At 35.5% G+C, this 24,210-nt stretch overlaps 1 protein-coding gene across 3 annotated transcripts in view; it reads left to right on the top strand.

Annotated features, from left to right (window-relative positions):
- LOC127809453 (guanine nucleotide exchange factor SPIKE 1) overlaps window positions 1-24,210 on the top strand; it is a 60,775-nt gene that overhangs the window by 10,614 nt on the left and 25,951 nt on the right. For all 3 annotated transcript variants that reach the window (XM_052348249.1, XM_052348250.1, XM_052348251.1), the window contains 14 exons: window positions 144-281; window positions 512-823; window positions 5,886-6,173; window positions 6,596-6,763; window positions 6,845-7,036; window positions 7,182-7,225; window positions 9,003-9,072; window positions 9,468-9,629; window positions 12,394-12,501; window positions 13,455-13,492; window positions 14,627-14,771; window positions 15,244-15,370; window positions 17,437-17,630; window positions 18,924-19,054. In XM_052348249.1, the coding sequence (XP_052204209.1) occupies window positions 144-281; window positions 512-823; window positions 5,886-6,173; window positions 6,596-6,763; window positions 6,845-7,036; window positions 7,182-7,225; window positions 9,003-9,072; window positions 9,468-9,629; window positions 12,394-12,501; window positions 13,455-13,492; window positions 14,627-14,771; window positions 15,244-15,370; window positions 17,437-17,630; window positions 18,924-19,054 (2,117 nt within the window). The remainder of the gene's footprint in view (window positions 1-143; window positions 282-511; window positions 824-5,885; window positions 6,174-6,595; window positions 6,764-6,844; window positions 7,037-7,181; window positions 7,226-9,002; window positions 9,073-9,467; window positions 9,630-12,393; window positions 12,502-13,454; window positions 13,493-14,626; window positions 14,772-15,243; window positions 15,371-17,436; window positions 17,631-18,923; window positions 19,055-24,210) is intronic.

Genomic DNA, 24,210 nt, shown 5'->3' with positions numbered 1-24,210 from the left:
TCTCTCTCTCTCTCCCCCCCCCCCCAAAAAAAAAAAGAAAAAAAAAAAACACACGCACGCATATCTGCAGGGTTTTTTTTATCTTATGGTGATAGCAGAGACAGTAATCAACAATTTACTATGTCTTATGCCAATGTTTCCAGGCTAGGAGTTCTTGTGAACCTCGTGGTATTTTCTATCTGGATGCTGCATCAGCATCAGTTTGTCTTTTGATCCAGTTAGAGAAGCCTGCCACTGAGGAAGGTGGAGTGACACCCTCTGTCTATTCGCGCAAAGAGCCAGTAAGTTAACACATCTATTTTTGCGGCCTAACATTATTTTTCTGTGAACTCCATTTGAGGGAAACTAGGTGTACGTGCTTTTGGTAGTCTTTTTTGAAATATTTTATGCACTTAAAGGAAGCTTTTGGGGTGTGCTAGTTAGTCTGTCGAAGATAGTTTTGGTCCATATAAAAACGTTGGAATTGTTTTGATCTGTTTTGGTTGACAATTTGTTCTCTTTAACTCAATAGGTTCACCTGACCGAGAGAGAAAAGCAGAAACTGCAAGTGTGGTCCCGCATCATGCCTTATAGAGAGTCATTTGCTTGGGCCATTGTTCCATTATTTGATAATAGCATTACTGCAGCTTCTGGTGGCTCAGCTTCTCCCAGCAGTCCTCTGGCTCCCAGCATTTCTGGGTCAAGTTCCCATGATGGCGTTTCCAAATCAAGTGCGAAGATCGCTTTAGATGGGAAGCCAGGTTACTCCAGTGGAAGCTCTGTCATTGTTGAGATTTCAAATTTGAACAAAGTTAAGGAAGGTTATACAGAGGACTCCCTCCAGGTGTGGTAGATTCTTTTGAGTACTATATTTTAAGATGCCATTCTATTGCTTTATAATCTCTCTTTCAAATAAAACATGATCAACACCAGATGAGTCATAGATTCATAATTCATATTACCTAAAGTTGATTAAGCCCCTAACAAGTACCCTGACAAGCTTTCAAGTGATGTTGGTGCTATCTACATCCATGTTTAGTTCATGTCCGAACAATGTGATAATGCATAAATGATAAATATGTTTAACTGAACTCAAGTACATGCAAATGAGTTGTTGTGATGCGAGGGATTCAGACACTGGAATAATGTTAAGCGTTCAATGTGTGCAATATGCCCGTTTGGAAGAAACATAACTTGGGGGTAACATTATTAAGATCTCGGGTGTAGCAGATTATTTTTCAGGAGTAGTTACCAGCTGTTAATTTTTCTGTTATTTTAGTTGATAGCTGTACACTTTCAGTTACAATATGTAACTGAAACAACTGCCTTAAAGAGTAGCTATATAAGCTACTTGAGACTGTTTTGGAGGTTATTGAGTAATAACAAAACTGAATTCCTTTCTCTCTTCAATTCTCTCCTTAATTTCTCTCTGTTTCCTTCCTTGTTGTTCTCTCTTGTTCTCATTTCTATCTTCAAACAAACCCTAGGTCAGGACTAGGTTCCTGACAATTTGGTATCAGAGCAGCCGATCCTTGGTTTGCTGTTGGTAGAAGTCGAGTAGAATCGGAATTGTTGGAAGGAGATAATGGTGGAAGGAATGAGAATGAAGCAATTGGAGGCGCAGATGAGCAGCCTGCAGGCAAGGATGGACATGAGGGAGACAGGACTGCCAGACTCAGGAAGGAATGAGTTGGAATCAAGAAGTGATTCAATCTTTGGAGAAGAAGTTAGATGCATCTATGGATGGTTTGGCGAAAAGGTTAGATGGATTCTTACATATGTTTTCTAAGCTGCCTCAAGTTAGCATTTCTGTGGATTTTCCACCAAGAGATAATGCTGAACCAATCATAACGGAAGGAAATGTGAGCGAGTCTGAAGATGACAATGAAAGGTGGATGTTGCAGAGGAAGACACAGTTGCTGAGGACAATGCATTTTTTGACACTCGAGATTTTCTCTCCTCAGGTTCTTTAAATAGCAGTGCATCTGATTTGTGCATTAAAGACAATATTGGGAAGGACCTGACAAAAGTTTGCCTTCCTGTCTACTTTTATGAACCTATCTCTTCGCTGCAAAAATGTTTCGATGATTTGGAGTATTCTTATCTTCTCAATCAGGCATATGAATGGGGAAAAAGAGGTAACAGCCTTATGAGGATTTTAAATGTTGCTGCATTTGCTGTATCCAGATATGCTTTGACTGAAGGGGAAGACATTGCAAGCCATTTAATCCACTATTGGGAGAGACATATGCAGCTGACTATACAGATAAAGGCCTTCGGTTTTTCTCGAAGAAGGTTAGTCACCATCCAATGATTGTGGTATGGAGTAAGTTCTTCAAGATTTCTCCGTACAAACTGTGGAAGAGGAGAAAAAGAAAAGGCTGAGATTTGAAACCTGTGGAGTCTAAGAGCTGCTTATCACAACTACACTCAATCTTTAATTGAGGCTTTTATAGGTGGTCTTTGTTTTTTCTTGAGGATAAGAATTTTTTTTTTTTTTTTGGGGGGGGGGGGGGTGATGTCAAGATAGCAGATTATTTCTCAGGAGTAATAGTTACCAGCCGTTAATTTTTCTGTTATTTTAGTTGATAACTTGTACACTTTCAGTTACAATATGTAACTGAAACAACTGCCTTATAGAGTAGCTATATAAGCTACTCGAGACTGCTTTGGAGGTTTTTGAGTAATAACAAAACTGAATTCCTTTCTCTCTTCAATTCTCTCCCTAATTTCTCTCTGTTTTCTTCCTCATCTTTCTCTCTCGCTCTCATTTCTATCTTCAAACGAACTCTAGGTCAGGACTGGTTCCTGACAAACACAACGAACCATGAAGGGATATCTAGGTCACTAAAGAACCAATCTTACATCTGTAGAAGCTGCTGAAAAGCTCAAAATCAGTTACCACTTCCATGAGGATTATCTCACCTGGAGATGACACATCTCTTTGGAAGGTGCTAGGATATTTCTGAATGTTGACCTTCAGCATTATAATGTATTGATTGCCTAGCAGCCCTATGGTTGCTTTTCTGTTTGGACTAAAAGGGTTTTCGAATAGGTTGTGGGTTCTGACATGGAAAAGTAGTGGGCCCAAATATTTTGTTTTCAGCTTGTTGCTTGGGTTATTAATTTCGATCAGGTCCCTCTCTCCCCACACACATGCATTTGTCTGTCTACTTATTAAGCTTCGGCATGTTTGTGCATGCTTGCACTCAGGTATAACATATGAGCTGAGGACTCTAGTTAGCATAACAGAGAAGGGCAAAAAAGAGGAAATGTTTTCCTTAATGATGTAATGTATTTAGAAGTGCTAGGATATTTCTGAACATTTGAGCATTGTTAGATATTGAACACTTAATTGTGTCATGGACACTTTTTCTTGGACTAAAAAGGCTTTTAAGTAGGCGTCTGGCTTTGACTACAGAAGGTATTGCACTCAAATGTTTGGTTTTCAGCCAATTGATTTTAATCCCATGAAGTAAGCTTGACTACATGCATTGAAGCTTACTAATCATCTCCATCGTTTACTGTATATTTTAATACAACTAGTATATCTCATGCCATGCCTAAGTATTTCTTTCCAATTTTTTCTTGGTCTTTCTTTGTCTTCTATTACAAACTTCTTCTATTCCATTGACTCTTCTCACGAGCATTTGTTAGTCTTCTTCTCACACTGACTTATATGACCACACTTGGGGTGGCATTAATGGGTCTGTTATCAATGTAACAAAACATGGGTCGACTTGAACACAACATGATTAACTAATCTTGTTAAATATCTAAGCGCATGACTAGTGTTGAACATACTCACATCACACATTCACACTCAACCCTCAAGAAGGACACCGAATACTCACGGTAAAGACAAAACAAGAATAAAAACAGAAAAAAACCACACACAAGGGACACTTGATTTATCTTGGTTCGGATCACCTTTGAACCGGTGAATCTCAGACTGATCAGAGGGCTTATGGCTTCCACTATCTTGAAACAATAGGAACGATAGAATGCACTGCACTCATAGCTCTATGACTGAGCTATCCTCATCAAGATTATAAAGACTAAGGCTTTTTTCTCTTGCAGTACGCAATCACAAGATACAATGAAAACAAGAGAGTAAAAACTCACCTTAACCCTCTATTTATAGATCATCGAGGCGGTTGTTACAAGGAGAAAATACCTAACCTGCAATTACCTTATTTGGTAATTACCGTTACAAATGCCTAACTACTCCCAGAAACAGTCTTCAATGGCTTATTTTGTTCTGTCCTTTATATTCTTCCGAGCCATAAGACTAATCTTAGGCAAATTCTAACAACTAGTTTATTACACAGATAACACAACCTGATTCATATAACTGGTTTAATTAATAAATTGTGTCAAAATGAATTGATATGACTCTACTTGTATAACCCATTTCATAGAATGAATCACAACACGACTTGGTACAAATAACTCATTTAGTCATTTATTGGATAAAAAAATCAAAATCTATTTATGTTACATTTAATATATAAGCCAACAACTTGTGTTAGGATTTGCATTAGTTAAGTTGTCAAGTCTCGGAAGAGGGCTTTTGTATGTAGCTGGAAATAATGTGCATGTTTATATTTTATGTGTTTAAAATGTAACAGAAATAACTTATAGAAATTATTTCCGACTGCCCTTATTATTTCATTATTTGCATATAAGTCTTTGGTTGTAACCGCCTCTATCTTTTATAAATAGTGGCGGATAGGTTTTGGGGTAGGGAATTTAGCATTCATTCTTTCTGTTTTTCTTGCACAGTCTCTAGAGAGAATTAAGAGAGAGCTTTGCTCGGTCCTTGTATTCTCGGGAGGGGAGGCTATTGTTCATAGCCAAGAGTGTGCGAGAGGGAGTACTGTATCCTATTGGCTTTCTAGTGGATTCTGTCTCGATCACCGGCAGTCTAGATGTAGGGCATTTCATGCCCGAACCAGGATAAGATTCTTGTCTCTTTACTTTTCTGCTATTGTGTTGATGTACTCTAATAGTGGTTTGTCTATTATTGTTTTCTATTGGGTGGGTTTTGGCTGAGAAAGAGGGTGATTTCTTGTGTGTTAATCGATCCTATATTCAACAATTTGTCTAATTAAATACATAAATTTTATAAAAAATGAATAAACAACTAACAAATCTAATATAAAATAACTTCACCCATATATTACAAAATTGAGAAGTCATTAACACATCCAATATATGACAGTGTCGATGGTATTTGTGGTGAGACTTGAAGTTTGAGTTGTTCTATGAGAAGATTGATTTAGATGTCTCATGTGAATATTCCAAAAAGTCTGAGAGATAATCAAGGATGTTACTCAATACTCATAGAATCAAAGTGTGTGGTTAGAGATGTGCTTCCAACATTTTATGTTATTATGTATATTTTTTGAAGCAAAGAGAGAAGTTTTAAACAGTGTCTATTAGATTAACTTTGTTATAGGGGTGTAATTGAGCTGAGGATGATCCTAACACATAATTAGAGTTATCAAAAAAGATAATGATGTTTGCTAGACGTGTTTGCCAAGCCTACTTACTCACTAGATTTTTAAACCTTGATTATCACACATGAAGTTGCACCACTAGAAGATTCCAAATCCAGGTACTTGCTGGTGGCATATTTATATTTTAGTACCCTGGAGACCCATTAATTGTAGGATGAAGTCAGTGAGATTACTCACACCTGATGGTTGTACAGCAAATGTGCCCTCCATTGTCTATTATCCCATCTTGATCCTTGACATTAGTTTGCAGATGAATGGCCTTTTTGTTTTTTCCTTTTTTCTTTGCAACACTACTGTACTTATTATTTGTTTTAACTTTCAATGAGATTCCGTGTTTCTCATTCTACTTAAAACTACATCTTTCCCTGCTTCTGAATTCTTTAGGATCCTAAACGCAAGGTTCATAAGCCTGTGAAAGGTGTCTTGAGATTGGAAATTGAAAAGCTCCAAGCTAGTCCTGTTGACTTTGAAAATGTTTCGGAAAGTGGTAGTGTAACCAATGATTCTGTTGACCCTGGAGACCGATTAGCTGATTCTCCATCGACTAAAGGCCCAATTAATGGTTCTGATGGGCCTCACACAGGTGATTCCAAGTGGAATTCCCTTGATGGGAGGGACATTCAGCGAAATGGATCAACTACTCAAGGCAACCCAGATATTAATGCCGAAGATGTAAGTATTACACATTGCTTGTACTGATTTTGCTTTATGTTATCTGTTACATTCAGATGGCTAGATACCAGAACTGATATGAGATAAATGACAGTTTTTAGAAGGCTATTTTTTTGTTTTTTTTTTGGTTATAAGATCTCAAACTTTGGAATATAAGCTTAAATAATTTTTCTGGACTTTGACTGCCCATGCCAAGTAGTTTTAGCTGTCCAATTATTGTGGGTTTCATTTTTATTAGTGCAAGTTCTTTAAATTGAATGAGCAACCTGGCAGCTTCTGGATTAAAATGTATTTTAAACCTAGCATAATTTTGAGGAAGAATGGTGTCCATACTTTCATTAGTAAATGATTAGTGCAATGATATAACAGATTTGTATTTTTTAAATGATATATTGCCAACTTATTGGTTGATATATGTGCAGTTCCAGGCTTTTGATTTCCGGACGATGACTAGAAATGAGCCTTTCTTGCAGCTTTTTCATTGCCTTTATGTCTATCCCTTGACTGTTAGTTTGAGTAGGAAAAGAAATTTGTTTATACGTGTTGAACTTAGAAAGGATGATGCAGATGTTCGCAGGCAGCCTTTAGAGGTATATTGGTTACTTATTTTTATTTTATTTTATTTAGTTTTCTTAATAATACAAATGCATTTATGTGACCATCTTGTGTAGGCAATGCATCCGAGGGAACCAGGTGTTCTGCTCCAGAAATGGGCTCAGACACAAGTTGCTATTGGGGCGAGGGTGGCCTGCTACCATGATGAAATTAAAGTCTCCCTCCCTACTACTTGGACACCATTGCATCACCTTTTATTCACTTTCTATCACATTGACCTTCAAACAAAGCTGGAAGCGCCAAAGCCAGTAAGTTCTGCTGTGTTAACCTTTAGGATACCTGTCATTCCATATCAATTTTGGCATGCTAACATTGTAGTTGCTAGTAGTATTAGTCAATGCTGTATGCCTTGATCTCCTTTTAAGTGGAACTCTTGTCTGTTTGATCTTGCAGGTACTAATCGGATATGCAGCACTTCCATTGTCAACACATGCTCAGTATGTATTTAGCTCCTGCTATCAAACCCCCCTGGGAAAAAAAAAACCCACATGCTTGCACTTCCACCCTTAAAATTTTCCTTTCAAATTTTTTGCCTGGTACTCTCAATAATATTCCTTGTCCACATGGGCAGTTTCACCTCAAAATTTGCTTTAGATATTTTTGCTTGGTACATCATATTGTTGTGGTGTGGGAGCATTGTTGTGAGGTGGTGATTAATTATCATTTTAGCTTGCAAAGTGTTGAAACAATTGGGTAGGTACAATGTAGTTGGTCTAAGGAGAACCATATAAATCATAACCAAAACTTGCTTTACTTGCCATTTATTGGTGGCTGAACATCACATATTTAATTTCACCTGAACAGACAAAAGACCAACTAAAGAAGAAAAGGAATGGTCATACAACAATAAAATTTTCAATTCTGTGAAACTTCCATTGAAGCTAATTTAAGGTTAATTCTTGTTCCTTCTTTCTATCACTTTTTCTTTGTATGGTTATAGTACTGGTTCAGTTTATACACAACTACAAAGATATGCATGATTTGCAACCGACATACCACTAACCTTTTATATATGCCCATAAAGTACTATTTTGAAATTTGCATAGAACAAGCAAGAGATAGTTTTCTGATATCTCCATTGGAAAAACAACAGCTAGATGTAAATTCCATCTTTCCCAACATACCACTAACCATTTTCAGTGTGCTGAATTTTCTTTGATTCTACAGTCAAATATTGCACAACTCTTGCTGTGACAGTATTATCAATAAAATGCATTTAGAAATGGTATGTGCATGATTTTTCATTTTACAGATACAATTAAGTGAAATTTGGGGGTCAGTTAGAAAAAGTTGCATTGGGATGGTTGGGACCTGTTGTCCAACTTTTGGGATTTAGACCATGGTCTAAAGGCTAATTGGTGAATTTTATGCAAGGCAATTCCAAGAAACAGAATTGTGGTTCAAATGAAGCACTAAGGAAAATGTGAGAATGAAACACATAGTACAAGAAAATTCAAAAATGGAGAATTTTTGGCGCTCAATTGTGTTGTCCGGCCATGAGCTACTAGCAGTGAATGAGCTCTATGTTTACCCTCCAAATTGAATGCGTGGTGCATGTGTAGAAGCAGGCCCGCTTGGTGGTAAGAGAACTTGAGATGTAAACTTTGTGATTACTGGGGCTAGAGAGAAATGCTAATGCAGGGACTGTATTCTTGATCTCTAGAGACCATTAAACTTGATCAGAACCAAGTGAATTGGTCCATAAAGGTGAGGTCAATGTTCAGCTCATTTTGCAACTCAAGATACAAAATTACAGACTGTCATTGAGATATCATTGTGAAACAAGCAAGAAAATAGCATCAGGAAGATAAGAATAATTAATTTCCATGCAAGCTCCAAGAGGATGGCCTACAAATTACACTCTTGCCTCTTGAGTATGGTATCTTGTATTGTAGTTGTTCACTTGCTTTGGATGCCTGATATTTGCAACAACTGTGATGTGCAATGTACTCTGTTTCTGAGACAAATGGTTCTTATTTTCAGCTGAAATCTACACTCACTTACACAACTGTGGTGATCCCACTTGTCAGTAGATTCAAATCCTGTGATTCAAATTATGTTGAGCGGAGCCTGTAGGTGTAGGATTTATTGTGGAAACTTATATAATTTTTTTGCCATTCGATATTCTATAGGAGGCATTATTGTTGCTATTTCTATCATGATTTTCTGTTTAGCTTGCGAACTTGCAATTTGTAATGTTTATGAATCATTCAGGTTGAGATCAGAAATTTCTTTACGAATAATGAGAGAGCTGGTTCCGCATTATCTTCAAGAAACTGGCAGGGTATGTATGGAAGCATTTGTTTCTGCGCAATATCTATGTTAATGTTTCTAAATTCTATGTTCCTGAAGTTATTCTCCCTCCTTGACTTTATCCTATGTTCAATGTTTTAAGCATTGGATTTTCTGTTGGGAGTCTCACAAAACCCCAACCTTTGAGTGGAGAGATGCCTTACTTTCAAAATGAGTCTTTTCTGAACTTTGTTTATACTTTATCCAATAGATGGCTTATTTTTTCAGTGTATTTTTCACCTTACTATGTACTTAAAATTCAAATCTGCTTCTTCCCATATTTTTCATTTAGCATTATGGCTTTGCATGAGATTCTGTGAAGTATTTAGCCTCTGAAATTGGTTGTGTGAATTGGCACTGCCATTTATCTTCTGAATAATTCTGCAGGAGAGGCTGGATTACTTGGAGGATGGACAAAATGCCTTTAGATTAAGGTTGCGACTATGTTCATCATTATATCCCCTCAGTGAGCGCATTAGAGATTTTTTTCTCGAGTATGACCGACACACGCTTCGTACAAGCCCTCCTTGGGGCTCTGAACTTCTAGAGGTGCCTTTATTTATTTGCTTGTTTTTTTTATATGTTTTTTAGCTTCTCCATGTTTTTTTCCCTTTCTTGTATATTCTAGTGTTATGTGTTTATCAGTGATGCCCTTGTGTTGCCTTTGTTTTATAGTTTTTGTTAGAAAGCTTGACATACATTATTGGGCCATGTCCTAACAATTTAACTTTAGGACAAGTGGTAACTTAAGCAGCTTTTGGATCTCTGGGAGCTGTTGTGTATACTATTTATTCGGTTATCCTTTTAAACGACTTGATACAAAAGATGGAGAAAGGGATATATATAAATTAGTTAAAGCAAAAGAAAGAAAAACACGGGATTTAAATCAAGTGAAATGCATAAAAGATGACAATCAAAATGTTTTAGTAAATGAGGGAGCGATTAAGGAGAGATGGAAGGAGTATTTCACAAAATTATTCAATGATGGTGGTGACACAAGAGTTAGGTTGGGACATCTTAGTAACTCCAAAGGGAATGTGAGCTACACATTCTATCGACGCATAAATTCAAATGAAATAAGGCAAGCATTAAAAAAGATGAAAAATCATAAGGCAGTGGGACCAGATAATATACCAATAGAAGCATGGAAATGCATGGGAGAAGAGGGCATCTCCTGGCTAACGCAACTATTTAACGCCATCCTTAAATCAAAAAAGATGCGAGATGAGTGGAGGAAGAGTACTTTGGTTCCTATATACAAGAATAAAGGAGATGTTCAAAACTGTGAAAATTATAGAGGAATTAAGTTAATGAGTCATACCATGAAACTCTGGGAGAGAGTAATAGAGCAGAGGCTCAGAAAGGAAACAAAGGTGTCAGAAAATCAGTTTGGTTTCATGCCTGGTAAGTCAATAATGGAAGCTATATATTTACTGAGGCGTCTAATGGAAAGGTATCGAGATCATCAGAAGGACCTACATATGGTGTTTATAGATCTAGGAAAGGCCTATGATAGGGTCCCTAGAGAAGTATTATGGAGGGTTTTAGAGAAGAAATGAGTCAAAATAGCCTATATACAAGCCCTTAAGGACATGTATCATGGTGTAGAGACAAGGGTCAGAACATGCGGAGGGGATACTGAACCATTTACAACTACAATAGGACTGCATCAAGGTTCTGTACTAAGTCCATACCTATTTGCCCTAGTAATGGATGAACTCACTAAAGATATTCAGACAGATGTGTCATGGTGTATCCTATTTGCAGACGACATAGTGTTGGTGGATGAAACAAAAGAAGGAGTGAATACTAAGCTTGAGTTGTGGAGAAACAATTTAGAATCTAAGGGATTTAAATTAAGTAGAAAGAAAACAGAATATATGGAATGCAAATTTAGTAAAAATGCAAGAGTGGATGATGTTATAATAAAATTAGAAGACCAAATCTTACAAAGAAAAGACCATTTTCGATATTTGGGATCAGTGATTCAAAAAGATGGAGAAATCCATGAGGATGTCGCACATAGAATTAAGGCAGGTTGGCTAAAATGGAGAAATGCATCGGGGGTGTTATGTGATGGTAAAATCCCATTAAAATTGAAAGGAAAATTTTATAGGACAGCTATAAGACTAGTCTTGCTGTATGGCTCAGAATGTTGGGCAGTCAAATACCAGCATTAGCAAAAGACGAGTGTAGCGGAGATGAGGATGTTAAGATGGATGTGCAGACATACAAGAAAGGATAAAATTAGAAATGAAGTTATTCGTAATAAGGTAGGAGTAGTGCCAATCGAGGAGAAGATGAGAGAGATTAGACTAAGATGGTTTGGTCATGTGAGAAGGAGACTAAGAGACGCTCCTGTGAAGAGAGTTGATGAAATGGAACAATTAGTCACAAAAAGAGGTAGAGGTAGACCCAAGAAGACTTTGGGAGAGACATTAAAATTTGATATGAAATATATGGATGTAAATGAGGATATGACAAAAGACAGAAATACATGGAAGTCTAGAATTCATGTAGCCGACCCCACATAGTGGGATAAAGGCTGGATATGTTGTTGTTGTATCCTTTTATTTTTTCATTCCTTGTATGCACTGATTTTATATATCTATGAATAATGCTTCTTCATTATATCATTATTTCGTTTTTCTTGTATTGTTTTGAATGTTTGATTTCGATTATTTATGTTTGTTGTGCACCCTTATGTGAGTGAGTGCACCTTTAAGTTTAGTTGGTCAACATGAAGCCACATGGTTACACACATGAGGGGCAGTGTTGTAAAATCTTTAGAAGTATTATTGGACAGTCTCCCGTTGGCTTAGGCATTTAGGACAAGTGGTAGCTTAGCGGTTATCGACCCTTTGTTGGATTTTCTAGACTTTGCTTCCTCCATAGCTGCGGTATCATATAGTTTAGACCTTGTTTTACTGATACTTGTAGAAAGGAGATGAGGTCTTGAACGCACTTCATATTTCCTAGCTTATCGAAGCTATAAACAAGTTGGATGTTTGTATTATGCATGAACTAGAATTAAAAATTTAAGGGAGAAAATTTTTATTTCTTGTTGCCATATTAATTTTTGGATCTTAAGTTATGTTTTTGAAAACGGTAATGTGTTTTATGTGAAGTGATAGATACATTATATGTGTTTCATCTCTAGTGTCCAAATTAAAGAATTTTTTTTTGGACATGCATTCAATGTGTCGAATGGGCAATGTCTCCACATAAGCATGTGATAACGACGCTGCACCTTGTAGAAGTGTTTATGCTTCTTGGTGAATATGCAGCCAATTAAAGTTGAACTTTCTTGCAGGCCATCAATAGTTTGAAGAATGTTGATTCCACTGCTCTGCTTCAGTTTCTTCAGCCAATTTTGAATATGCTTCTCCATCTTATAGGAAATGGTGGAGAAACCCTTCAGGTTTGCTCTTAATATGCACTGATTCTCTATTCTACTTATGATTGTCTGATCTGTGTCATTTCAGGCTGTGAATATCTACTCAACATCTTGGGCAGCACTTTTAGCATTTTAATTATAGATATTTATTGTAAATTCTTTATTTTGGATTTTTCAAGTATAACGGCTACAACAACAGATAAGGTCATTATAAGGCATATAATGCTTAAGAGTTTCCTACCAACCTTTTGTTGGTCTTCCTTTACCTCTTTTGCTAAAAATTTATTTGATTCCATCCACTTTCTCATAGGAACATCTATCGGCCTTTTTCTTCCATGACCAAACCATCTTTATTGCATTTCAAACATTTTATCTTCAATAGGAGCTATTGATGGATAATCTCATTTCTGATTCTAGCATATATGCCCACACATCTACAACAATATTCTTATCAAGTTACGGTCATATTTTACCCTTGTTGGTTCTTAATTGACCAACATTCCATGTTATACAATTGAGCTGGTTTTATAATTGTTCAATAAAATGTTTTCTTTTAGCTTTATCAGGATTTTACTAGCATATAAAATGCTCGACACTTCTCCATTTTATCCATCCTGCCTTAATTCAGTGAGTAATATGCTCAATAATCTCCGTATCTTTTTGGACAATTGATCCAAGATAATTAAATTGATCTTTTCTTGAATTTGACTTGAGCTTTAAGTCTTACCATAACATCATCCATACTTCTATTTTTAATAGACTTCCAATTCATATATTCTCTTCTTAGTCTCCTGAACTTCGAGATTTTTAATGTCCCTCCATATCTCAAGCTTAGTATTCATGCCTTCTTTTGTCTCATCCACAAAGATAATATAACCTCTTTTGCACATAGCATAAATCAAGGCATCTCTGCTTGGATGTGTTTAGATGCAAACTAATATTGGTGGTCAAAATTCTGTTTTTCCCATTTCTTTCAGGTTGCAGCCTTCAGAGCCATGGTTAACATTTTAACAAGGTATGCTTTTATGTATGGTTATTACTTTTTATAGTTTTAAAGGTGTGAATCAATATAAACAAGAATGTGGATGGACAATGAAGTTTTTGGCCTTGTAAAGCAGAACTTGGCTAATGCATTAGTGGTTTTAATTTGGTGGGCATCAAGTTTCTGGTTCTGTTTATTGGTTATCATCCATATTCAGTATTATTACACTGAAGAATTGAGATTTTTGGGGATTTTGACAATGGATAGGCCTTCTTCTTCTTGTTCTCTTTTTTTCTTTTTCTTTTGCTCTTGAGTGAGTTAACATTGCATTATCACTCATCAATAACAACAGCATCATGGTATTCTCCTCGTGCTCTGGTTTCTGGGCTTGCTGCAAAATTCACATGGCTGCCTTCGATTATGTAGTTGAAGTGATGCAGATATAAATAGGGGATTCTGGATTGTCAAAGCGCCCTTTCTAGGAGCCTGCCTTATTCAGAAGTCATAAGCAGTTCCTTTGTTTTTATGGACTGAAATATTTTATTGAGTGAAATATTTTTTTGTTTTTATTTTATTTTAGTGATAAGCAGTTCCTTTGTTTCTACTGTTAATTGCTGATCTTGGCTGGGCTTGTTACAAAAAGTTGATTTTTATGCAAGTGAGATGGAAAATGATATATGCAAGTGGGATGGAAAATGATACTAGTGCTACTTATTTGTTCATTTTTAGTTCCTTGCAGTTTTTATTTTTCATGCTTTTCTTTTGTTCGTCTTTCTGCCTCCTGTGAATTGCTTGTTTCCGTCATCTAGTTCTGTAGGTTTTTGCTCATTGAGATTAATGACACTAGTTCTAAGATGAGGTTTGACGTTAGTGCTGATGCAGTCAATGCAGAACTATTTGAATTTTATGGCATTATGTATCTGAAATTTTAATTATCTAAAAATAATTCTCTCTTGAAATTTCTATGTCAAATTTGATGTTGATTGTAAGTTTTAAGTTTATGCATTTACATAGTGCTATACCCCAAAATGTGTTCTGAGATTTCCATTGCAACTCTTTTGGCTTGATTAGAAATGCACTCTGGACTAGCTTTTTTGTGGTAAATATATCTCAATCAAAATGAGTTGGCATCTACAATCTGATATTATGTGGAGCTCTGCTGTGTAGGGTGCAGCAGGAGTCAGTTGATGAAGCTGAAAGGAACCGTTTTCTTGTGAATTATGTTGATTATGCTTTCGATGATTTTGGAGGTCGTCAACCACCAGTTTATCCTGGTTTGTCCACTGTGTGGGGAAGCTTGGCACGGAGTAAGGTATCACAATACTCATCATTTTTCCATAAGGTTGCTGATGTCTCCCTTATTAAGAAGATTATTTTTGGCTTCCAATTTTTCTTTTAAATAATGTGTTTTCTCTTTTCTTGTGGTTTTCCATTCTGTTGCAACACTCATTAGGTACAACGAAAATTTCTCCCTGTACAATTCTTTTATTCTTTAAGGGTTTCCTTTTCTTTTGTTTTTCTGGTAATATCATCACAAATGAATGAAGGAACTTTCCTTAAAGATGATTTATATGAATTTTTGTTTTTATTTAGATTCTTTTTTTTTTTTTAAATGAATAAATATATGGAAGGAATGTCATAAGAGGCAAACCCTGTACAATAGAACAGGCAGGAAAACTGATGCACTAGCTTGTGAAAACATATAATCAGGACTCAAACATACCCCAAACTTGTGTAATTGACAGTGTCAATCTTGTTCTAATTTGCATAACTTTTTGTTGTAGGCCAAAGGATACCGAGTAGGTCCTGTATATGATGATGTATTGGCAATAGCTTGGTTTTTCCTTGAGTTGATTGTTAAGTCAATGGCTTTGGAGCAAACGCGACTGTTCTATCACAACATTCCTTTGGGTAAGTGCCTGTTCAGGAAATATTTCTCTGACTTCTAATGAAAGAAGAGTGTTTTCCTTTTTATTTGGTGGTGGGGTTTGGACAATTAGAATGTGCATGGGAAAGTCAGGACATCAGCAATTTGAGGGTTTTGTTCTAATAATTTCTTTCTAGTCATACACCTTTGCGATGCACAAGTATATCCTACATTTGTCATGTTTTGCAGTGTTAGTGTAACAAATATGTTGAACATAATTTGACAATTTAATTTGGCATATAATAATTTTTTAGGTTGAAATAGAAAGAAACATTTCCTTGTAAATTTGCAATATTATCAATTCAGAAATATTATCCCTGTCCAGAAAATATATTAAGGCTAAAGTGTGATGCACTTTTATCAGTTGAATTGAGAGGAATTTTGCAAATAATCATATGCAAAATAAACGAATAGAAATAAAAGAAAACATTTAAATAATAGAGATAGAAGAAAACATTTAACAAATAAATATAAATAATAGAAGGCTGAAATAAAGTGTAGGACAACTGAATTAAACTTGAACAAATTTTAAAATGGCATTTCAAAACATAATTTTAAATAGGAATGTCAATGCAGCAGATATGGACTGGGTGCACATGAGTGCATACTCATACTTGTACCCACTGAGTATTATACGTAGTTGCCCATTCCTGTCCCCAGGAAATAATGGAAACCCATACCCGTTCAATTTAAAGTTACAAAATCTTTTATTATTTTTTTCTCAAATTCTCAATCAAAATTTGAGGTTACTGGGGTTTTAGGTTAAAGTTGTTTAATTCTGATTTTTTATTTGACTATGTTAGATCCTACCAGCAAGTTTCACAGGAAAGGTAAGTTAGATCCTAAGCAATAGTCAACATTGTACATTGGAATAAAAATATTACAGCATAATTGATGATATATTGAATTATTGCAAGTTAATGATCCATTATTTTGTAATAATTCTAAATCTAAATTTTCAATTTCAACCATCATTAGAAGTTAACTAATTAAATATTTATAAATGAAGTGAAATAATGAAAGAAACACACTTATTATCTTAATTTATTGTATTAATATAAGGATGGAGTGCACACACTAATTATTTGAATATTTATGCTTAAGATAAGATAAACAAATTTGGGTTAGTTTCTTAGTTATTATGTCATATTATATATACATGTTGGTACTGTGTCATGTACCTATTTCCTTTAGAGAAAAATTTGCATAAACAAAAATTTTGTTTATAAATATTTTTAATATTTATTACAAAGAAAGTAATTTGTCTCTCTTTAATATAATATTAAAAATGAAAATTTTCATTAAATTAATAAAAATTACACATTATCTAATCATGTGCTAAAATGAGTAAATTTTCTAGTGTAATTAGAGATGATTTGTTTGGATGAGACAAAAGATAATATAACCTCTACTTCTTAAAGTGACTCTACTACTTAAGTAGTAGGACTTCACCAATGGATTTGTTTGGATATAAAGTGACTCTACTACTTAAAGTGGTCGTTCCCTAAATAAGTATGCTGTTCAACCATTCCCAGGAACTTTCTTTTAAGATATTTCAAGAGTTATTGTGAACATCAAACTAGTTTCTACTTTCTATGTTGTCTCATAATCAAATTTATGATATAAAGTATGTATTGTAAATCCAAGAAAAATTGATCTGCGAATACATTATGGCACATTTTCTAGATATTCTACCACGTCACTCCGATCTCTCAGCATTTCATTTGTTTTTTTTTTTTTTGGTAGTGGAAACTTCTAAAAGATAAATAGAGAAAACGTTTTGAGTGCTTTGTCTTAATAATTTAGTTTCTGGGGCGAAAGCAAAACATGAATGGCTAGGGTTTTGGTCCTTTTTTCCCTGTTAAATTCATCATTAATAAGATTTTCTTTCTCATCATTGTGTTAAAGTGTTGGGTTAATTGATGTTTATATGACAAACAAAAGTGTTAAGAATTTAAGTTAGCTCTAACACACCTTTGTTCTTCTGATTGATTTTTTCCTTTTCTAGTATGCAATATCATGTTATAAGTTGTTATGTTTTGTTCAATAGGTGAAGATGTTCCACCAATGCAGTTGAGAGAAGGTGTTTTCAGATGTGTTATGCAATTATATGATTGTCTTCTGACAGAAGTACATGAGCGTTGCAAGAAAGGGTTAAGCTTGGCAAAACGTTTGAATAGTAGTTTGGCCTTCTTCTGCTATGATCTGTTGTCTGTTGTTGAGCCTCGCCAAGTTTTTGAATTGGTATGCTGTGTCCAACCTTTGAATTTTTCTGTTCTGTGTTTTCAAATTTCTCTCTGTTGTCTATGCTGTTATGGATGATTTGCTGGTATATGTTGACTGCAGTTAGCATGGTTATGACCAAAGTAAAGAAGTTGAAGGATTTTTTCTTGAAACTTATATCTGTACTGAACATGCCTAGAAATGAAGAAAATTGATGGAACATGCCTAGAAATGTTTGTCAGTCTGATTGCATCAGACATGCAAAAACAAAAGCGTAACAAATAATGTTGCTGCTAAATGCTTTATTATAGGTACACAAAATTCTTAATTAATCATGTTAATAGTGAATGGGAAATTGATGGAGGGCGTTGGCTACAACCTCTGAAAATGTATAAGTGGCATGCTAAAACTGGTTCTAAGGCCCAAGCGCCCAGGCATCGGGTGGGGAATGTTTTGGATCAAGGACCCCACTAGAAGCTTTGTTAGGATTAGTTTTGATGCGTTATGGGTTTTTTTATCATTCTACATAATTTGTCTTAGAGTTTTTTGGTAACTGTAATTATGTGTTTAGGTTTTATTTCTAGTCTTTTCTTAGCCTTACCGTTAATGGTTTCAATTTTTGTTTAGTTTCTTTAATAGGAAAAAGATTTCCCAACCTTGAAGGAATAACATTACTAAAACTCTATGAATACCATTCTAATATCTTTTCTTTAGTATAGAATGGAATATTTACCTACAGTTTTCTATATGTTATGTTTTTCTGAATTGTATGGTGAGGTGTAATATGTCACTCTCTCTCTCTCTCACACACACACACATCTTCAATTACAGATTCTTATTTTTGCAAGCCTACTTCCAGACTTGTTTTCAGCCCCTAAAATTCATCTTCTCAACCTTCTTTTGCTTCTAAATTGCCCCTTAATCTGCTAAATATGAAAACCCTAACCTTCATTCAAACTCCTCTAAAATTCATCAAAATTACATGCTTAAGGGTTTACCACCCATAGAATAGTGCTATACTGAATCTTGCATCACATACCTTGATTCGAATGCATTTTCTGGAGTTCTTGAATTTGAATACTTCCTTAATGATATTGTTCTAAGCATATATGTGCTTGACTCTTGCATCTTCAATTCAATGATGTTGCTTTGTTGGACTTCCAAGAATGATGAAGAAAATGCATGGTCTCGAGTTTACTTGCTCCCTCCCCCATAAGTTTTTATGTTCTAATTTCAAGGCATGATAGCCCATTTTCTATCTAATTATTTGTTTCTGTTGTTTCAGACTTAAGCAAACGGTTTTCCATCCTGCAGGTGTCATTGTACTTGGATAAATTTTCTGGTGTATGTCAACCAGTTTTGCATGACTGCAAGCTTACATTTCTCCAGATCATTTGTGATCATGATCTATATGTAGAAATGCCTGGACGGGATCCTTCAGATAGGTACCTTTTTAATCAATTTCGGCCCCCAACCCTCCCACTCTTTTCTTTTTGAATTATTGTTCTTTTGTTTTTCTCTATATTTGCCAAAGGATCAAGAAAAATGTAGAATCTCTGGCTTTGCAAGACCTAAAATATCTGAAGAATTAGAATATTGACTATTGAGAACTTGCATGGTTACTTTTGCATGTTTATAGTTGACAAGTTACTTGTGCAACCAAAAATTGCTTTTGCCAAGCCAACCTGCACCAGAATCTCCCTGTAGGACTTTTTTGGGTCTTTTGTGTTCTTGCATTCTCAAGATTGTGAATTAGAAAGGATAAGCGATTTCAGTTTATTTTTAAAGCTACATTTGTAGCTTGGTAGTACTGCATGCCAAGCAATAAAGGGTGAGATGTAAGAGAAGATCTTGATTTCTCAATGATAATGTATTTTGATGTAGTGTATTTTGCATGTGCAGATCCATTAAAGGATAAACTATTCTCTTGCTTTCTGTCTATTGCATGTGCAAATCCATCATGTAGTGTATTTTGCAGATAATTTTTACTCATCATCTTCATTATTTTCAATCTACGATATTTTGCTTGTGCACATTTGTTTCAATAGTTGGCTGTGTCAAAATAACTGTATATCCAATCTTATTCATCATTGTAGGGTTGCAAGAAAATATATATACAGACTGATCTCCCATAATAAGCAGTTTCCTAATCTAAATTTGGAAATATTTACAATCTAGGACACAGCTGGAAAAAACAGTCAAGATAGGATCTCCTAGGAGGAAGATTTAGCATAGAAATATAAGAAGATAGATCAAACATATCAATCCCTAAATATGGATAGTAATCTTGGGTATTTTCTAACGCTCCCCCTTGGTAATCTCAGTAATCTTTGACACACATGGCCAAGTAGACCTTTTGTTAGTATGTCTGCACGCTGGTCACCCATAGGTACAAAGGGGGTGCAAATTAGCCCACTATCTAGCTTCTCTTTGATGAAATGCCTATCCACTTCAACATGTTTGTCCGATCATGTTGAATTGGATTATAAGCAATGCTAATGGTTGATTTATTGTCATAGTAGAGTCACATAGGTGCCTGTCCACTTGATCTTTAAGTCTTCCAAAGGTATCTTATTCCATAGTAAATCACATATTCCTAGGGTCATTAACATGAATTCTGCTTTAGCACTTGACTGAGCCACAACACTTTGTTTCTTACTTCTCTTAAGTCACAAGATTACCTCCTAGGAATGTGCAATACCCTGAAGTAGACCTTCTATCAACAATTGACCTTGCACAATCAACATTTGTATATGTTTTAAGGGACAACTCTTCCCCCTTTCTGAATAATGTACCTATACCGGGAGTCCCCTTTAGATAATGTAAAATCCCATGCCTTGTCTTTAGGTGTGCCTCCTTAAGGCTATGCATGAATTGACTAGCCACCTTCACTGCATAAGCAATGCCTGATCGTGTATGTGATAGGTAAATCAGTCTCTCCACTAGCCTCTAATAGGATCCTTTGTCTATTGCACCATCTTCGAGGGCATCTCCTAGCCAGTGAATAGACTCAATAGGTGTGTCAATAGCCTTACTTCCCAGCATACCGGTTTCAATCAACAGATCAAGTATGTATTTCTATTGAGATATAAAAATTTCCTTCTTAGAATGAGACACTTCAATACCAAAAAAATACTTCAATTTGCCCAGTTCCTTGATCTCAAATTCCTTGATTAGGCTTCCTTTCAACATTTCCATTCCTTCCACATCATTACCGGTTACAATAATATCATCCACATACACTAGTTACTCCTCTTGTGCTTGAGTGGTGTACAAACAAAGTATGATCACCTTGACTTTCGTTGTATCTCATACCAATCATAACTTTTGTGAAACGCCTAAACCATGCTCTAGGTGACTGTTTCAGTTCATAAAGAACATTTTTCAACTTGCATACTACATTTTCCTCGGTCTTTAATCCAAACCCAAGTGGCACTTCCATATAGATCTCCTTTGCTAAGTCCCCGTGTAGGAAATCATTCTTGACATCAACTTGTTGTAGTTTCCAGCCAAGATTAGCACTAGAGGATAATAACACCCTTACTGTATGCATCTTTGCTACTGGAGCAAAAGTTTCTAGATAATCTACCCCATATGTCTAGGTATATTTTTTAGCAGCCAACCTACCTTTGTACCTTTCTAAAGACTTATTGAATCTATATTTCATAGTGAACACCCACTTATACCCTACTGGTTTCTTTCTGTTTAGCAATCTGACCAGTTCCTAGGTTTGATTCTTCTCCAGTGATGCCATATCTACCTCCATGGCATTCTTCCAGTTCTCATTACCTATTGCTTCAAAAAAAGTCTTTGGAATAGGGATTGTGTTTAGGCTGGTGATAAAAGCTCTATGCCCAGGGAACAAATTTGAATGGGACATGAACAAGTGTAGAAGGTGTTTGGTACAGGTTTTTGTTCCTTTCTTGATGGCAATAGGAAGATTGTGGAAGAACTTAACTGAATTCATCTTAGTTTATCTCATTTTTCATTATCTATTATATTGCTGATTAGTTAGCTATTGTGTTTGATGTATATGTTGTTTGTATTGATAGCTAGTTAGCTTTAGCGGTGATTAGGTTAATAGTTTAAGCTCGGCAGTATATAAACTTAGCGAGCTTTTCTCTTGTAAGTTGAGTTTCATTTTTCATTCTCTCAATTGAAAGGTGACTTGAGAGTATTTCTTCTTCTCTTTCATTTCAGTATTGTGTGCCCTAGGTTTCCTATTGCCCTAAGTGATTTTACATGGTATTAGAGCCATACGACTTGCGTCCATGGCATCCAATCTTGATCGCAATTCTTCCTCCTCTCTCCCACCGTTTTCCTCTACTTCACTTTCTTCTGCCTCAGTTTGATTTTTCAGCTGTGGCAAAGGCGTTTAGTTTTATACCTATCAAATTGGACTCAAACAACTATATTTTTTGGAAAACACAATCCTAGCTATAATAAAAGCTTTTGATCTATTACCATTCCTTAACAAATCACCGCCTCCTTCGAAGTATGAATTAGATCCTATAAGTATTGACGAAGCTCCAGTGGTCAATTTCGAATACTTGAACTAGATGAGATCTGATCAGTTGTTGCTCAGGTGATTATTCTCTACCATCGACGAGGAGGTGCTTGTGCAGGTGATTCATTGTGAATCATTTGCTGAGATATGGTCTTCTCTTGAGAATTTATATTCTTGTCAAACTTTAGCATAGTCGTTCCATTTGAAGCAACAATTAAGGTCTGTCAAAAAGGACTCGCTGTCTATTAATGATTACATATTGAAGATCAAGACTATTGGTCATTCACTTGCTATTATTGGTGAATCATTGAGTGATAAGGATCTGTTGCTTGCTATTTTAAACAGTCTAGGTCATGATTATGAGACTGTAGTTAGTCTAATCACTTATCAAATGGATGAAATTGATCTAGAGAAGGTGCAATACTTATTGTTAATGCATGAACAACAGTTAAATTCTAAGAATTTGGTGTCACAGTCCTCGATGCATTTTGAATGTGTTATGAATACTCCCGTGAATGTTAATATGACTTCTGTTGCACTAAGAAATGGTAATAATAGAGGAGGTTTTGTACAAAGAAGAGGTGGATATATGAATAGGTAGAGGTCGTGGTAGATCATCTGGTAGACGAATATACTATCAATTATGTGGGAAACCAGGGCATTTTGTTGATAAGTGTTATCATAGATTTGATTGAAATTTTCAAAGAAATTATGGTCATGATTCTCAGAGCTTTCAGCGAGTGCCTTCCATGAATCCACAGGCTGATCCTAGAGCATATATAACTGCCTTTAGTGATTCTAATGAGCCCTACATGATTGATATAGGTTCATCACAAGGAACCACTTATGGCCAGTTATCTCAACCTTTTGAACCATTAACTCAAGCCTCCTTACCAGATCATTCATGATTTGTTGATTCTGAAGCAACAAATTATATTACATCAAATCTCAACAATTTGTCTTTGCATGCTCCTTACAACGGTTGTGACAAAGTCTTCGTTGGTAATGGTAAGCAACTTCCTATTTCTAATGTTGGTCTTGGACAATTATATACTCAAACTAAACCTACATCAATCAATTCTCTTCCTCATGTTCTTCATGTTCCTTATATGAAGAAAAATTTAATTAGTGTATCACAACTTACTAATGATCATAATGTGATTGTTGAATTCCATTTATCTATATGTTTGATTAAGGACAAGAATTCAGAGTTGATGCTACTTCAAGGACGTCTTAAGGATGGTTCCAACTTTTGGTCAAGCTACCAAACTCCAGATCATTCTGTCAAGCCCAAACATCCTATGTCATTAGCTGCCAATTCAATTTCTTTGAATAAGTGTACTGATTTTTCTTTGGATAATTGTAAAAGACAGCTTCCATTTAGTCATGGAATGTCTCCTAGTGTTAGTCTAGCTCAATCAAATAAAACATGCCAACAATGGCATGCTCGTTTAGGGCATCCTACCTTCAATGTATTGAAATTGATTCAAAATAAAATCCGAGTTCCTTGTTCTTCTTCAGTCCTTTCATTTTGTGATTCTTGCAAAATTGAAAAACATCATCAGCTTCCATTTGTTACTCATGAAATTACAGCAAAGAAACCATTAGAATTGATCTATTCGGATTTGTGGGGTCCTTCTCCTATTGTTTATGTTAAGGAATTCCGGTATTATATTATATTTGTTGATACGTACACAAGATATACATGGCTATATCCATTGAAATTAAAGTCTAATACTTTGCCCACCTTTGTTAATTTTCATAAACTTGTTGAACTCCAATATCAAACCAAGCTTCAAGCTATCCAAACTGACAATGGAGGGGAATTTAGAGCCTTCTTGCCTTATCTTCAAAACCATGGGATAAAACCTAGATTCACTTGTCTTCACACTCACCAACAAAAGGGTGTTGTAAAAAGAAAGCATAGGCATGTAGCGGAGATGGGACTTGCATTGTTGTCTCATGCTTAAATGCCTTTACAATTTTGGGAAAAGGCTTTCTAAACTGTCGTATATACCATAAATTTGCTACCATTTTCTTCTTTAAATTTTCATACCCCCTTTGAATTCCTTTATGGTAAAGAACCTAATTACT

The sequence above is a fragment of the Diospyros lotus genome, chromosome 9 (assembly GCF_014633365.1).
Source record: "Diospyros lotus cultivar Yz01 chromosome 9, ASM1463336v1, whole genome shotgun sequence".
In the NCBI taxonomy this organism is placed as follows: domain Eukaryota; kingdom Viridiplantae; phylum Streptophyta; class Magnoliopsida; order Ericales; family Ebenaceae; genus Diospyros; species Diospyros lotus.
Note: the sequence above shows the minus strand (reverse complement) of the source record. Positions and strands in the feature narration are given on the sequence as shown.